The 15,275-nt window shown below is 44.0% G+C and overlaps 1 protein-coding gene across 1 annotated transcript in view; it reads left to right on the top strand.

Annotated features, from left to right (window-relative positions):
* PATL1 (PAT1 homolog 1, processing body mRNA decay factor) overlaps positions 1 to 13,138 on the top strand; it is a 28,628-nt gene extending 15,490 nt beyond the window's left edge. Inside the window, exons 10-19 of the mRNA XM_034645799.1 lie at positions 1,291 to 1,471; positions 1,949 to 2,072; positions 2,509 to 2,606; positions 3,365 to 3,424; positions 4,434 to 4,582; positions 6,030 to 6,189; positions 9,928 to 10,083; positions 12,163 to 12,254; positions 12,356 to 12,505; positions 12,812 to 13,138. Coding sequence (XP_034501690.1) covers positions 1,291 to 1,471; positions 1,949 to 2,072; positions 2,509 to 2,606; positions 3,365 to 3,424; positions 4,434 to 4,582; positions 6,030 to 6,189; positions 9,928 to 10,083; positions 12,163 to 12,254; positions 12,356 to 12,505; positions 12,812 to 12,833 — 1,192 coding nt within the window. The 3' untranslated portion in view covers positions 12,834 to 13,138. The remainder of the gene's footprint in view (positions 1 to 1,290; positions 1,472 to 1,948; positions 2,073 to 2,508; positions 2,607 to 3,364; positions 3,425 to 4,433; positions 4,583 to 6,029; positions 6,190 to 9,927; positions 10,084 to 12,162; positions 12,255 to 12,355; positions 12,506 to 12,811) is intronic.
* The last annotated feature ends 2,137 nt before the right edge of the window (positions 13,139 to 15,275 follow it).

Raw genomic sequence — 15,275 nt, 5'->3', positions numbered from 1 at the left:
TTGGCAGTAAATAATGAGGTCGAAAACGTGGATACACCACATGCTAGCAGTTCTTTTTTGGTATATACTTGGGTGTGCTGTCAGCACAGATAAATGTGAAAAGCATAACATTGAGTAAGAAGCAAGGAGCAGACTTACATGTCTAGTACCATTTATGTAAAAATTAAAGGCACAGAATAATACTATATAATATTTAAGGATGGATACATGAGTCATGAGTCTTAAAAACACTGCGGGGGGGGCACCTGGGTGGCTCAGTTGTTAGCATCTGCCTTCGGCCCAGGGCATGATCCCAGAGTCCTGGGATCAAGCCCCACATCGGGCTCCCTGCTCCGCTGGGAACCTGCTTCTTCCTCTCCCACATCCCCTGCTGGTGTTCCCTCTCTCGCTAGCTGTCTCTCTCTCTCTCTGTCAAGCAAATCTTTAAAAAAAATAAATAACCGCTCGGAGGGGCCCCTGAGTGGCTCAGTTGGTTAAGCATCCAACTCTTGGTTTCGGCTCAGGTCCTGGTCTCCTCATTGTAAGATCGTGCCCCACATCAGGCTCTGTGCTCAGTGTGGAGTCTGCTTGAGTTTCTCTCTCTCTCTTTCTCTCTCTCTCTGCCTCTCCCCCCATGTGCACATGCTTGCATGAGCTCTCTCAAATAAATAAATAAAATTTTCAAAAAAAAAAAAAAAATCTCAGGGGGAGTACCTACAAAGGCAGGATAATGGTTCCTCTGGGAAGGAAGGGAGGCAGGAAACCAGGATCCAGACAGGGTACAAAGGGTCTTAACCAAATACAACAAAAGTTGGCTTTAATACTACTGTTTAAAACTCTGAGGCAAATTGGGGCAAATAAATTTTTTTTTCACTAAGTCTGGGTGGTGGATAAATGGATGTTGTGGGCTTTTCTCTATATTTGAAGTATTTCATGATTTTCAATAAGTTTAAAAAAAAGAAGTGTATAGACTGCGAGTCAAATTGGCCTGTGTTCACATCTCTTTGGCCTCAGTTTGTTATCTTCAGTGGAGAAAACAAAACTGTCTACCTCTTAGGGTCATGGTAGCGCTTGCACAGAAGTCCGTGGGTGAGAGTGTGCAGCACACGGTGAGGCACTCAGATCTTTCTTTCAGTGTGTATTGCCCAGCTCTTTCTTCTCCAACGCTGTGAAGATTCAATTCTTTTCTCTCTTTTGTTAACAAAAGCAAAGTGGAATCTTTTTTTAACTGGCCCGGCTTGTTCCTGTATTGTTACAAGACCTAATGAATGCCCTGACTTGGAGTGAATGCGCCGCTGTGTGTGTTTTCAGTCAGCACCGGAGTCTCAATGGGGCCGGAGACAGAGGAAGTCACCGGAGCAGTCATCAGGACCACCTCCGGAAGGACCCCTATGCCAACCTCATGCTGCAGCGAGAGAAGGATTGGGTCTCGAAAATCCAGATGATGCAGCTGCAGAGCACTGACCCGTACCTGGACGATTTCTATTACCAGGTAGGTGGCCATGCAGTCCCTTACTCTGGTGAGGCGCACGTGGGAATACTGGTAGACTTAAATACTGACAGTCTTCTTTGATGTAGTTTTCAATTGGGTGAGAATTGACAGAGCAAACTCTGTCCTCTTCTGAAGCGGGACAGCCTCTCACTATGCACTAGAAGGTTTCTGTATATGCCTTTTATTCCTTACACACACAGGCTCTCGGGCCAATGTTTTCAAATCTCTTTGGCATCAATACTCTGGTTCTCTCAGTTAAAGATATTGGCAGTCTAACTTTAAAGATGTTTCCATTGATGTGGGGCTTTTCTGTAGGCTGGGATTTTTTGAGAAGTAAACATCTGGCAGTCTCGCAAAAATTAAAGATCGATACGTTTATAGAGTCCAAGTTGTTGCTGCCACCATTATAATCATGTATGATAAAGAGCAGCCATACTCTGGGCTTGTGTTGCAACTGAAATCATCTTCACGTGGCAGAATTACTTTGAAAAACTGGAGAAACTGTCAGCTGCTGAAGAAGTTCAAGGCGAAGGCCCGAAAAAGGAGCGCACCAAGCTCATTACCCCTCAGGTGGCCAAACTGGAGCACGCCTATAAGCCAGGTAAGGTCCTTCCACCTAGGTCTACAGTGAAGAAATTCACCATGCTGCTGAGATGGTAAATAGAAATAACTCTGTAGAGGCCTGGATGTAGAGACGTTCGAAACTCATTTAAAAGAACTGTTGTCCTTAAATGCAGAGCTCTGCCTTCATTGCATGGAATGAGTGGGTTAGCAGATAGACTGGTAGACCCTTTACTGCTTGAGATTCCTTAACTTTTTAAAACGTGTTCTAATTTCTAGTATCCCCATAATAAAGGGGAAATACTTCAGATTTTTATTGATTTTCATTGTAACAAAAAATGGGAAAAGATAGATTTAGGTAAGAGAGAGATACATAAATTTTTGTACTGAATCGTTAGGCTGTGAGGAAAGAATAGAGACTGTAAAGGTCTTTCTGCGTTGCTGAGTTATTTGTTGGAAATGTTTTGTCCTTGCAGTGCAGTTCGAGGGCTCTTTGGGAAAGCTTACTGTCTCTAGTGTGAATAACCCCCGAAAAATGATTGATGCTGTTGTGACATCACGGAGTGAGGATGATGTAAGTGTCAGCAGTATTGTGTGTTTAAGAAACTCTGGGTCATCACTGCTGCCTGGGGGCCCTTGTGAGAGGGAATCAGGCACAATGGAATTGTTTGTTGTCTAACTGGAAGCTTCCCCCCCCATCCCCGCCCCCAGGCATGTCCTGGTGTTCTGGTTTCCTGCAGGTGGTGGAGGTGCTGATACTCGGGGTGGCAGGAGTCTTTAAACTGGATACTGGCTGCAAACAGCATTGGCTGTCTATTCCGGTTTCAAAAATTACCGTTTTCTTTGTGTTTTAAGATCTTCCTGTGATTGGGATGCCGGGGTGGCTCAGTCCGTTAAGCATCTGCCTTTGTCTCAGGTCATGATCCCAGGGTCCTGGGATCCAGCCCCATATCGGGCTCCCTGCTCAGCGGGGAGCCTGCTTCTCCCTCTTCCTGTCCTGCCTACTCTGCATGCTGCTCCCACTGCTCATGCTCTCACTGTCTCTGACAAATACATATAATCTTAAAAAAAAAACAAAAAACAAAACTGTGATTATCTTCATCTTTACTGCATTTTACATTTACCTTTTGCCCAGCTGTAAACTCAGTTTGGTAGTCTATGTGGGTTAATTCAGTCTGTTCTATGACCTTTGTCCAGTTAGTGTTGTTTTAGATTAACTTTCAAAGAGTTAAGATTCTTTTACAGTATTGTCACAAATGGAATTACATATGCACACTTAGAAAATTATTTGTAACAGAGAATTCACACTGAATAGTCTTGTCTTTTTTTTAGGAGACAAAAGAAAAACAGGTTCGGGACAAGAGACGAAAAACCCTTGTCATAATTGAGAAAGTAAGTTTTAGAGTTTGTTGCTGTAGTTAATTTCAAATAAGGAACTGTCAGATGTGTATATGTATGCAAGAAGTGGAAAAGTAAGCAGTTGGTGTTCTGTGATTTTAATTAATTAGCATATTCTTCTTTCATGCCTATTGTATACCAGAGCTCGCTAGAAAAGAATGTGCTGTGCCTCACCTATGGCCTCGTGGAAAGAACACTGCAGTTACAGTGAGAAGTCCTGGGTCTTTGTCCAAGCCTATTCAGTTAACTGCTAAGTGTTCGGGAACAGGTCACCTTTCTAAGAAAATGAGAATAAAATTACATTGTTCCACCTGTGAATTAATTGAGTTAATTAAGTCAGTTCACAGGTATTTACTGGATATCCCCTGGGTGCTGGGTGCTAAGAAGAATGTGGTACTCTGTAGGCGATTCGTTGGTAAAGTCTAAATACCGTGTAGCAAGGCCATAGGCATAGCAAGGAAGAGCACCGAGTGTGGAACCAGGCTGCAAATCACGTCTTCTCCATTTCTAGCTGAGTCTGTGACTTGCCCTTTCTGTGCTGTTCTCATTTTCTTCATCTGCAACGGTGAAGATGATAATAAGTCTCTTTCTGACTGGGTTGTGGAGAGCGTCTGGTGAATGAGTAATAAGTGGTTAGAACAGTGCCTGGCACCCAGGAGTAAACTTACTGCGTGTTTATAAATATAAAGCATCACTTGAAGCAGTGATACAGATCATTTATGTCACAATGCTATTCTTGCTGCTGGAAAGTTTGCGAAGAGTGTAATCATTCACTGTCCTCACCTCCTGGGTTGGAGGTCAAGAGGGACAACAAACAGGGAGGAATTCTTTAAGTTCTTTCACTATGTTTTTCTGGATTCAAAAAAGCACCTTTTTCCTCTCAGTCTTACTACAATTCATTTTCACTCTCCTGTCTTTACTGATGGTATTAAACTGTGAAATTGTTTATCAAATACTCTGATCCTGACCCAGCGTGCTGTGGCCTGCTTTGTGTCTCACTTAGACCTATAGTTTACTCCTGGATGTGGAGGATTACGAAAGGCGGTGTCTCCTAAGTCTAGAAGAAGAGCGACCGGCCCTGGCGGATGAAAGAAAGCACAAAATTTGTAGCATGTATGACAACTTAAGGGGGAAATTGCCTGGACAAGAGAGGTAAGAATTGTACACTTGGAGGGACACGTGAGACCAGGTGGACTCCTTACTTGGCTGACCTGAGCTTTCTGCATTCTTGTCTTTTGGATATCTTCCTTACCATCCCAGGAAGCTCAAAGTCTGTCCTTCCGGCCTAACTCAAATGCTCCATCATACAAAGCATTTCATAATCCTTCCCAGCCAGGAAAAAAATCTCTTTATTCCAGATTCATGTATGTGACACCTACCTATTCACTATCTGCTAGGGACTATGCTGGGCACTGGAGGCCCAGTGGGGAACATGATTTGGTTTCTGTGTTTGAGCCTACAGATTGTACTTGCTTTATGCCTTATTCTAACGTGTTCAACCTTGTAATCTTCATTAATTGTTTCTACTAAGATGGAAAGTATAGACATTTATATTTTCCTGGGATTTCCATAGACTACTCATATGCCGTGGAAGCTAATCAGTCTTCAGTGGACTCAGCTCCTTAATGTATCTTTTTATCTGTATCTGTCATCTCTCCCACCCAGGATCTTCCTAACAGTAAATGTTCTGTAAACCCCGTGTGTTTATTTGATGAATGCAAGAGGACTCTGTCCTGAAAACTCCCTCCTTTGCCTATTCAAGAGAACTGATAATTCTTCTAAGCCAGGACACACACAAACTAGAACATAAGAATAAACACCTTCTTTTCAGCACACCTTTTCTGGAGTCAGGTTGACAGGCAGCTGGTTAAATAAATGTGGGCTTGTCCATGGTTGGGAGTGTTATGGGACCATCAAATTGACGTACTTGAAATTTATTTATTGAGATGGAAAATTGTCATAAGAAGTTGTCAGGTGAAGAAAGTCAAGTAACAAATCCGTACGAATTCTTTGGACTTTTTTTTTTTTTATGAAAAAATATACAGCACAAAGGTTCTTAATAAGGGTAACAGTAGGGGTGCCTGGGTGGCTCAGTTGGTTAAGCGTCTGGGATAGAGTCCCACGTGGGACTCCCTGCTAAGCAGAGTCTGCTTCTCCCTCTCCCTCTGCCGCTCCCACTGCTTGTGCTCTCTTGCTCTCTCTTTCCGTCAGATTTTTTAAAAAATGATAAAATATAAAGTTAATTCTGAAATAATTTTTTTTATCCTTTTTGCTTGTGTATGTTTTCAGATTTTTCTGTATCATCCATGTTAATTTGTCTAGTTATGTAAAATTAAAGGAAATGAATGCCTGTAGTTTGAACAAGTCTATTTAACGTACGTTTGTGAAAGGATGATTTTCTACGTTTGTGAAACTTGAAAAATGACTTTGTTAGTATTTGGTTGCGAGTTGGAGAAGTATTTGGCACTGTTTTGTAGCACAGGTCATTGTAGGGTGAAAATGACCACAGCATATTCGCTCAGTAACATGTTATAAGAGGAGAAAAAGGATGTGTTAAATTGTTCTTGCTGACCTAAGTGAGCATTTCCTTCCCCTGCAGGCCAAGCGATGACCACTTTGTACAGATCATGTGTATCCGAAAAGGGAAGAGAATGGTTGCCCGTATTCTTCCTTTCCTCTCCACAGAGCAAGCAGCTGACATTCTCATGACAACAGCCAGGAATCTCCCTTTCCTTATCAAGAAGGATGCGCAAGATGAGGTGATTGCCCATGTGGGACTTCTTTCCTTTAGGTCTTCATATTTGATAAGGTTTCTAGAATCCAAATTTTATTTTTCTCCCCTCTTCCTATTTCTGTTGCTTTGTCTAACCTTCAACAGTAGGATTTGATTATTTAAAGCAAAACTCTACTCCAGGACTATACTTTTAATCACATTTTTGCTCCAACAGACCAAGTTCCTAAACTGAGGAAAGCAGTAATCCCATCGTATTTGACATAGTCGTGAAGCTGTGTTGTGTACCAGAATTTCTTGGCAAGCAGATAATTCAGCCCTACTCCAAACATGCTGACTCAGAATTTACAGAGGAAAGGTCAGGGCTTCTGTATCTCTAACAGAATCCCCAGCTGAATCTGATGCTCACGAAAATTTACAAATGTATGGTCTTGGTTGCTTTGCTGGATATAAAGTATCACTCATTGGGCTCTTGTCAGGAGCTTAACATTCAGCTACAGACTTACTTGAATGGTGTTGCACAGGAATCAAGCCAGTGCTCGGAAGTAACATTTATCATGATCTAAACTAGGCTGGACTTTGAAACATGATTTTCAGGTTTATAAGTAAACTCTTGGTAAGAATTGCTCTCTACTTATCCTTGTCCTAACACTTGAAAGATTAGCACTATTTTGAATCGTTTTAGAGGTTCAGAGCAAGAAATTGATAAGAGTAGCACTACGGGCAGTTATTCCTAAGTGTGAGGTTCAGAATGTTGGAACTTAACGAGAGCGAGCCTCTTACAATCAATGATGCTTGATCAATAACCAGCTAGTGTTGATCCGCAGAAAACATGATGCCAGGATACCTTGTAAGTGGCATGCGTGAAAGAGTTGAAAATTACTCTCCCTCTGAAATAAGTTGAAAAAGTCCTTGAAATTGTAGCACCCGCAGAAGAAATTAATGCAAAGTTGAGGCCTCATGCTCAGGAAAATGAAGTGGGATGAGACAGATACGGTTTTTAAAGATTTTAAGAAGGAAAAAGCGGGTTGGAGGAAAGTGTAAAGATTTGAGGTTTATCCTAGAAAATGGAAGCCAGATGAAAAGCAGTAGCTCCCTTACAGATTGTTGCAGGCCATGTGGTGGACACTGACAGTCCTAGAGGAACTCATCAGTGAAAACAAGTTCGGGAGAGCTTTATTCATTAAGTGTTTATTGAACACGTCTATGTAGCAGGCACTATTTTAGGTCCTAGAAATACAGTGCGTAGAGCTAGGAGCTAGGAATTCAAAGATGCTTGTCTTAGTGAAGGTGCCTGCTAGTGAGGAAAACTAGTTTTTACCTGTGTGTGTTAAAGAGTAATAGACCACGTCTCTGAGTACCATTTCTCGAAGCAATAACTAGTTGCAGATCTGAGGCATAAAATAGACAAGGTAATCCTGGACTACCTTGTGCCAGAAATTAAGGAAGCTAAATGATTCCTGGGATCCCACGTGAAAGCTGCACAGACAAAGCCGGAGGGGCTCCTATTGCCCAAGAATGGGATAATTTGCATCACAAAGAAAAATTACAGCAGTGGATTGAAATATATCAAATATTTTTATATTAATGAGTTCACAATAATACCAAAAAATGTATTAATCACCTTCAGAGGCTGCTAGGCCATCAACTCATTATTCTGAAAATGGGTAAATAAGGAAAAGACTCAAACATTTATCCTGCCTTTTCATTACAACCAAATATCATGGTAACCAGAAAGTTGATAAAGTTTTTCCCAGAAGAATTTCAGCTGATAAATGCAAAAGAAATGATAAAATTAGAAAATCTCCAGTTTACAATCCCTAACAGAAAAGCAGTCAGTCAGTCTGGACGGCAGTCCTTAAGGCATGGGGTGAAAGGTAGATGGGGAACCTTATGGTGGTTGGGGCAGCAAACAAGTGATCGCTGTCTAAGAGGGGGACAGCCATACACTGTGCTGCGTGACATGATGCAGGAGAAAGCACACAGCTCTGTCCATGAAGTTGTCTTCCCCCTGCCTTCCCGTGATGAACTTAAATCTTATGAAACTTCTCATTCTAACCCTCAGTTTTTTTTGGAAAGACAGAGGACAATAAAGCCTGTTAAGTGACACCACAGAGGTGCAGTTTGCCAAATCCAAACCATGGGACGTCGTCAGCAACTAAATAGCATGAGAAAAGGAGATGGGCAGTGGGCAAAGGACCGATTCACAGATTTTAAAAGCCTTACAAGCCAGATGCAATGTATGGGTCCTGTTGGAATCATGAGTAGAGTAAATCAACTGCTAAAAGATGTTTTTGAGACAACTGGAGGAGATATTAGGTGATATTAAGGAGTGGCTTTTAGAGGAGATTATGCTAAGTGAAATAAGTCAAGCAGAGAAAGACAATTACACGGTTTCAGTCATTTACGGAACATAAGAAATGGCGGGAAGATCGGTAGGAGAAGGAAGGGAAGAATGGGGGGGGTGAACAGAGGGGGGAATGAACCATGAGAGACTATGGACTCTGGGAAACAAACTGAGGGCTTCAGAGGGGAGGGGGATGGGATTGGGATAGGCCGGTGATGGGTATTAAGGAGGGCACATATTGCATGGAGCACTGGGTGTTATACGCAACTAATGAATCATGGATTACTACATCAAACTAAGGTTGTACCGTATGGTGACTAACATAAGGTAATAAAAAATTTAAAAAAAAAAAGGGAGTGGCTTTTAATTTTGTTAGGTGCAATAATACTGTGAGAGATTTTATTAGAGATACAAACAGTATTTGTGGATGAAAAGATAGGATATATAGGAGGGACATAGATTTAGTAAGAATGGTAGAATGTTGATGATTTAATTGAAGCTGGGTGATGGGTACACAGACTTCATTCTACTCTTTATACTTTTATGTGTGACTTAAATTGCTTTTGTTGTTAAAGCTTTGTTTATTTAGAGTAGTAGATCACTAAAAGTCTACTCTCCATCCTTGAATGCCATCTGAAGTAAAACCAGCCATCACTTTTTATGCCATGGGCACTGAGTGCTGGAAGCACCCTTGATTTCCTTTCCTGTGTTAGAACCTAGTTATATTGGTAGCACTGTATTTTAACCTTCCAGTCTGGGCCTCATGGCTTAAAAGGACTGAATGACTCGCAGGCCAGAATTCAGCCTTGGATTCCAGTTCTTACTACTAGCTATGGAGCTCTGAACACTGAGCTTCTGCTCGCTTAGCTTGTCTAATCATCTGTAAAATCTACCATTTCTCCACTTCCTCATTGAGCTTGTATGAAGATCAGACAAGATCCAGTTAAGTGTAAAAATACCTCTGTGTAGTTCCACAGCGCTCAGGATTTACCTCAGAGTCCTTCTCACGGTATATTGCAATCGCCAGTTTACGCATGACTCCCGACTCAACTTTAGCTCCCCGCAGGTCTGTCCTGTTCACCGTGTCATTGTAGCCCACAGTGCCCGACACACTGTAGGCACTGAAATATTTGTGGGGTGAATTCAAGTACTGATGTTTTATTGCGAACCTTGCTGTTCGAGAAGTGATTTTACACCCTTGGTTCACACGAGTCATGCTTCCGCTGCAGGTTGAGTTTTAAAAGCCCTCAGCAGACACCTCAGAAGCCATGGTTGAGACTCTGGTAGTACCTGCTAGACTTGTCAGCCCTTTTGTGTTCAGTCTTGTCTGAGGCCGTGCGAGTGCGCACCTGAGCCCACGAGGCAGGCCCACTGACGTCACAGTTGCCAGGATGTAATGTTTTCTGTATTTCTTTGTAGGTGCTGCCATGCTTACTGAGTCCCTTCTCTCTGCTCCTCTATCACCTTCCGTCAGTGACTGTCACCAGCCTTCTGCAACAGCTCATGAACCTACCTCAGAGCGCAGCTGCACCAGCGCCCTCCAACCCTCACCTCGCCGCTGTGCTCCAGAACAAGGTGCTCGCGCCCTTGCAGGTCCCTGAGCTTGGCCAGCCTTCTAGACCTGAGTTACAGATACAAATATTGGCTGCTGTGGCAACTTGTGAGAAAGGCTTCTTTCAGGGGCGCCTGGGTGGCTCGGGGGTTATGCGTCTGACTCTTGGCGTGATCTCAGGATCATGAGATCTAGCCCCACATCAGGCTCTGCTCTCAGTGCGGAGTCTGCTTGTTTCTTCCTCCCCCCCGCCGCCCCTTCCTCCCCATGCGTGTGTGCGCCCACTCGAGGCCTCTCTTTCTCTCTCTCTAAAATAAATAAATCAATCTTTTTTTAAAAAGACATCTTCCAGCCAGGAAATACGTTAAGCTCCTAGTGTCAGAGGCTAGAAATAAGTGGTTTTGAGAAAATAGGAGTTTATCTCACATGGAATCACGCTGGCATAGTGTTCGCATGTCATCAGGGATAATAGGCTCCTTCGGTTTGCCTTCTCTGCAGCCTTGGGGGTGGCTGCCCCACTCCTGACCTCTCAGGCTCCACTCTGCGTCAGGAGCGGAGGGGCCAAGAGCTGCAGATTTGTTGTCTGCCTTGTTGGGTCCTTTTCCAGGAGTTGTAACCAACAACTTCTACTTAATCTCAGTGGCTCGGCTTCCCTCACACGCCACGGTAACTGCAGAGAAGGCTGGAAAACATCTTTTAGTTCACACCATTGTAATCTCAGATGAAGTCTGAGTTCTGACATGAAGAAAATGTCATCCGCACCCTTGCTCATAAGATTAAATAGGAGAACATCCCATTCCACGTTCCATCTACATCGGGTTGACGATCCAGAGACTTGGGACGCATAACGTAGAAGAGAGAACGTGAGCTTTCAGAGCAGCTTTCCGTCCCTTGCCTGCCAGTCTCTAGGTTTGTGATGCTGAGCACGTTGTTTCCCTTTGCTGAGCTAGTTTCCTGACCTGTAAGGGGAGGTGACAGTGGGCGATTTCAGAGCTGTCCTGTTATTCAGATGAGCCCACCGCTGTGAGAGTTCAGGTAATGCCCTTCCTCAGTGGGCACGTGTGCAAGCCCAGTGAGAAAGGGGGCGTCAAGGCCTCTTTCCCCTGGCTCCAGAAAACCTGCCAAAGCAGGACTCAGGGGCGGTCAAGAGGTGACAGTGATGGGGATTATGGAGCGATAGGCTCTGGGCCTTCCATGTCACTTGCTCTCTGAGTTTAATGTTGATAAAGGCAATAGAAAACCACAAGGTCGGATGAGAGAGTGTATGTGTAGCCCAGTATTGTTTTTCTGACAATGACATGAGTGTTCTCCTCTGGGAGGCGAATTCAGAAACATGGATTCCCTTCAAATCACTGTCGCTGTGATTCATATATTTAATCTTGTGCCACTTGTCCCTATTTTATTCTAGTCACGTTTAGCCAACATGTTTCCTGCTGGTACAGCCCATTAAATGAAACAAATCTTTCAGCTCAAAAGCAGATTGCTTAAATTTTAATAGTCCTAGATACGTATGTGATTATATCTGTGTACCCCTTCTTTGCTTCGAACATCTTGTCTAAACCGTCATATGTCCACTAGGGGCATATCCTTTGTTAAGAAAACTTTTTCAGGAGATTCAAAGAAGTCTGTTCATATCCTGATCATTTCAGTGACCTTTCTTTGTACATTTTCCCACCGGTCTTCACATCTTTTTTCTTGATTCAAAATATCGATCTGTTTAATGTTTTCTCTTACTTTTTCTGTGAACTTTAATTTTCTGTATCAAAGTTTGTCTTTGACTTTCTTTTTTAATCCATTTCTGCTTTAGTAAATACAAGAAAAACTAAATTCCCATTATCTGTGGCAGGGGTAAATTATCTTTTCATCTCACTTTGGGGTGGGGGAGCAGAGAGGATGCTTGGCCCTGGGACCCCCTTTGCATTGGTGATGCTGTCACTGCTCTGAAGTAAAGCTGGGAAAAAGAGCCTCCCACCTCACAGCTGTCCGAGCACTGCAGTGGGGCCGTTGTCATCTAGCCTGCTCCCCGTCTAATGCGGGGATCCCCTCGGCGCTGGAGGATGGAGTGGAGAGCTGAGTGGGATTGCCTCTGTCTCCTCTTGTAGTTTGGCCTGTCACTGCTCCTTGTCGTCCTGAGCCGTGGGGAAGACCTACAGAGTTCAGACCCTGCTACGGATCCAACACAGAACAACCAGTGGTCAGTCCGAGCTGTGTTTCTTCTTTCTTGTTCTTTTAGGTCATCGTTTATTCTTTCTCTCTTACTGTTCTTATCTGTTGTGTTAACGGTTTTTCTTTTAGGACGGAGGTGATGTTCATGGCAACCCGAGAACTTCTCCGGATTCCCCAAGCAGCCCTGGCCAAGCCAATCTCTATACCCACAAACCTGGTGTCCCTCTTTTCTCGCTATGTTGACCGACAGAAACTGAACTTGCTGGAGACAAAGCTGCAGTAAGTCTGAAACAGGAGAGTTCCACATCTTACTGTCGTTGGCACTTTAGAAGTTACGATGAGGAGATCAGGGGCATAAAACAATTTAGTGAAAGACATTAAAGATTCGTATCAAATACATGAGTATCTACTGGACACAAGATGCTGTGTGGGGTACAGAAGCACCCTCAGATCAGTAAGGAAGGGTAGAGAGATGGTAGGTGCTTTGTTAAGGAATTCTAACAAGGGTGTAATGTTAATGCAGAAGATTGCCTTCTGTTTTAACTCATTTACACAAGTTTCCTCTCTCTCTCTTTACACCCGTAGGCTAGTTCAGGGGATCCGATAAGAGATCTCCACAAGTGTCCTGTACCTCCTTTGGCTGCCGCCTGCACTGCCGCCGTCACAATGGAGTATGTTTAATGAGGGAGGGAAGGTAGCTTATTCCCCAAAGCGTCTTGTGGGACCGATTCCTGTCACGGGGGTCGGCTCTAAATGCCAGGTATTTCCCCACTGCTCTGTGAAATTTGGCTGGGTGATAACTTAGGCTGGTTTCTTCTTACCTTCTGTGTTAAATTCTGCATGTCCTGCTTTTCCTCAGTTCTTCTCCATTTTGCATTTTCTTTGCCCTAGAGACACAAATATAATCTGTCCCCTTACCCACCACCACGACTCCAGTTCAGAGTAGCTTGTAGCCTGCCAAAGGATTCCTTCCCTCATCCTACTAAAGTCTTCTTTCATTGCCCCATATTAATATGACTATAGGAAAACCAATTAAGTAGAAACCAAGATATATATATATATATATACACACGCACACACCCCCCTGCATACGTTCATGTGGTCTCCAGAGGATCCTTGAAGAACGAGTTTTAGATTGAAAACTACGTAGTTGACACGTCCCTCCTCTAAAAACAAACCAGCTGATGTATTTTTAATCTGTTTCTAGTCCATTTTGTAATTAATTTGATTTGTTTTAATATAAATACAGGGTATGCAGCACGTTAATAAAATCAGAACTCTTAATTGGCTGACACCCAGCTCTAGGCTGAGAAGTCCTGTTCCTCCTCCCCGCCGTATTTCCTTTGTATCTGTCCACCTCGGTGGAACGGCACACAGTTAAGCCCTTTTCCCGCTACAACTACAGTGTAGTTGAGCCTGTCCCCACAAGGGCGTGCACGGTTGCCCCGGATGAACCAGACTTAGAGCCTGCTTCCACAGCGTAGCCTTTGCACACTCGCTCTGTCTTCCTAGACAACTTCAATAAAGCCATGCGTTTACTTCCCTCTTCCCCATTTTTACTTGGTGTCATGGGTAGCAGCCCCCAGCGATAACCACGGAAGCTCAGTTCGGCTTACTCTGCAGGCACCTCCACACCGCGGGCTGAAGTGCTGTCCTTCCACTTCGTCTCCAGGTCCCACTCCCAGGCAGCCAGGGGCCTGGCTCTCGATCCCGGCAGGGACAGCCTACTGTGGTCCTTTCCACCTGTCCCCCTCCCGTGTGGCAGCCAAGCAGGATGAGGGGTTTGATCTCTAGAGATTACAGCCCTCCAGAAAATTAAATCAGCGTCAGTCTCACATGACTGTCCTGATACACTTTTTGCTCTTCTCACCCTTTTGAATGTTAGTGAGGGGACAGGTTATGATATTTAAATAGAATCAACATTTTGCACAGACATGTCTTGTACAACAGTAAAGTCCTCCATTATAACCGGCTGTCCTTGCTCTCCATCTCTGTCTCCCCCCATTCTGGAGCCCCGGCCCCTCCAGCTGTTCCCGGTGACATGACCTAGCTTCCCTCTGCCCTTCCCTACTGACTGTTTCCACCATGCGCCTTTCCTCCCTTCTCCTCATAACTGATCAAGTGAATACTTGACTATTATTTCTTCCTTTCTGTGCTTTATCTTTTTTTGTTTGGTTCTAATTAATAAAAATTAAAGTTTCTAAATTTACATTTTTATAGGGTATTGTAAATAAAAACAAATTGTATACTTGAAAAACTGCGTGCCTGCATTTCTACTTCTTGTTATTTGTCTGAACATGATTGCAAATGTGTTCCTAGCCTGTTTCGATGGACTGGGGAACGCCTTGGTGTTGGGGATCGGTGAGAATTTTACTTTTGTCCTGTTGTAAGGGAGACAGATTAAAGACCTTATGTTCACATGGTAACTTTCCTTGAAAACCCTAGGTGCTTTCGGTGCTCCCCCACCCCCCCTTCAACTACAAGACAAGATTGTAGATTGTGGTGGACGCACCGTGGAGTTCATCTGCATCCAGCCCCGCTCCAGGCACATGGGACTTTAAGAGGCTTCATAGAGCCCGGTTTGGCCTAAGCTGCCGGTGTGGCCAGCTCTGCCTCACATCGCACAGTTCATCTCATAGGAGATGGGGAAGTGTTGATAATTCCTTGTGGTAAATTTGTGTTATTTCAGACATGGGTGTTATTTTTACCCTAACATGCTCCAGACAAGAGGCTGAGCTCTCTCCCCTCACTGCGCCATTGTGGTGTGTGCTCTTGACTCTTCCTCACCGGATCTTCTCATGAGACTTTCAGGATCAAGCAGTTTCTGGCCGAAAAACAGAAACAGAATCGTCCCATTCCTCAGTGGGTTCCAATGGAAACTAGTACTAAAAGCTCCTTTCCAGGGGCACCTGGGTGGAGCGGTTGGTTGGGCGTCCCAACTTCTGGTTTCGGTTCAGGTTGTGATCTCCTGGTTGTGAGATTGAGCCCCACGTCAGAGGCTGCTTCACCTTCTCTCTCTCCCTCTACCACTGCCCCTCCCCCGCTCACT

Source organism: Ailuropoda melanoleuca, chromosome 16 (genome assembly GCF_002007445.2).
Source record: "Ailuropoda melanoleuca isolate Jingjing chromosome 16, ASM200744v2, whole genome shotgun sequence".
Taxonomy (NCBI): domain Eukaryota; kingdom Metazoa; phylum Chordata; class Mammalia; order Carnivora; family Ursidae; genus Ailuropoda; species Ailuropoda melanoleuca.
The sequence above is the reverse complement of the archived record's forward strand: the minus strand, read 5'-3'. Positions and strand labels throughout refer to the sequence as shown.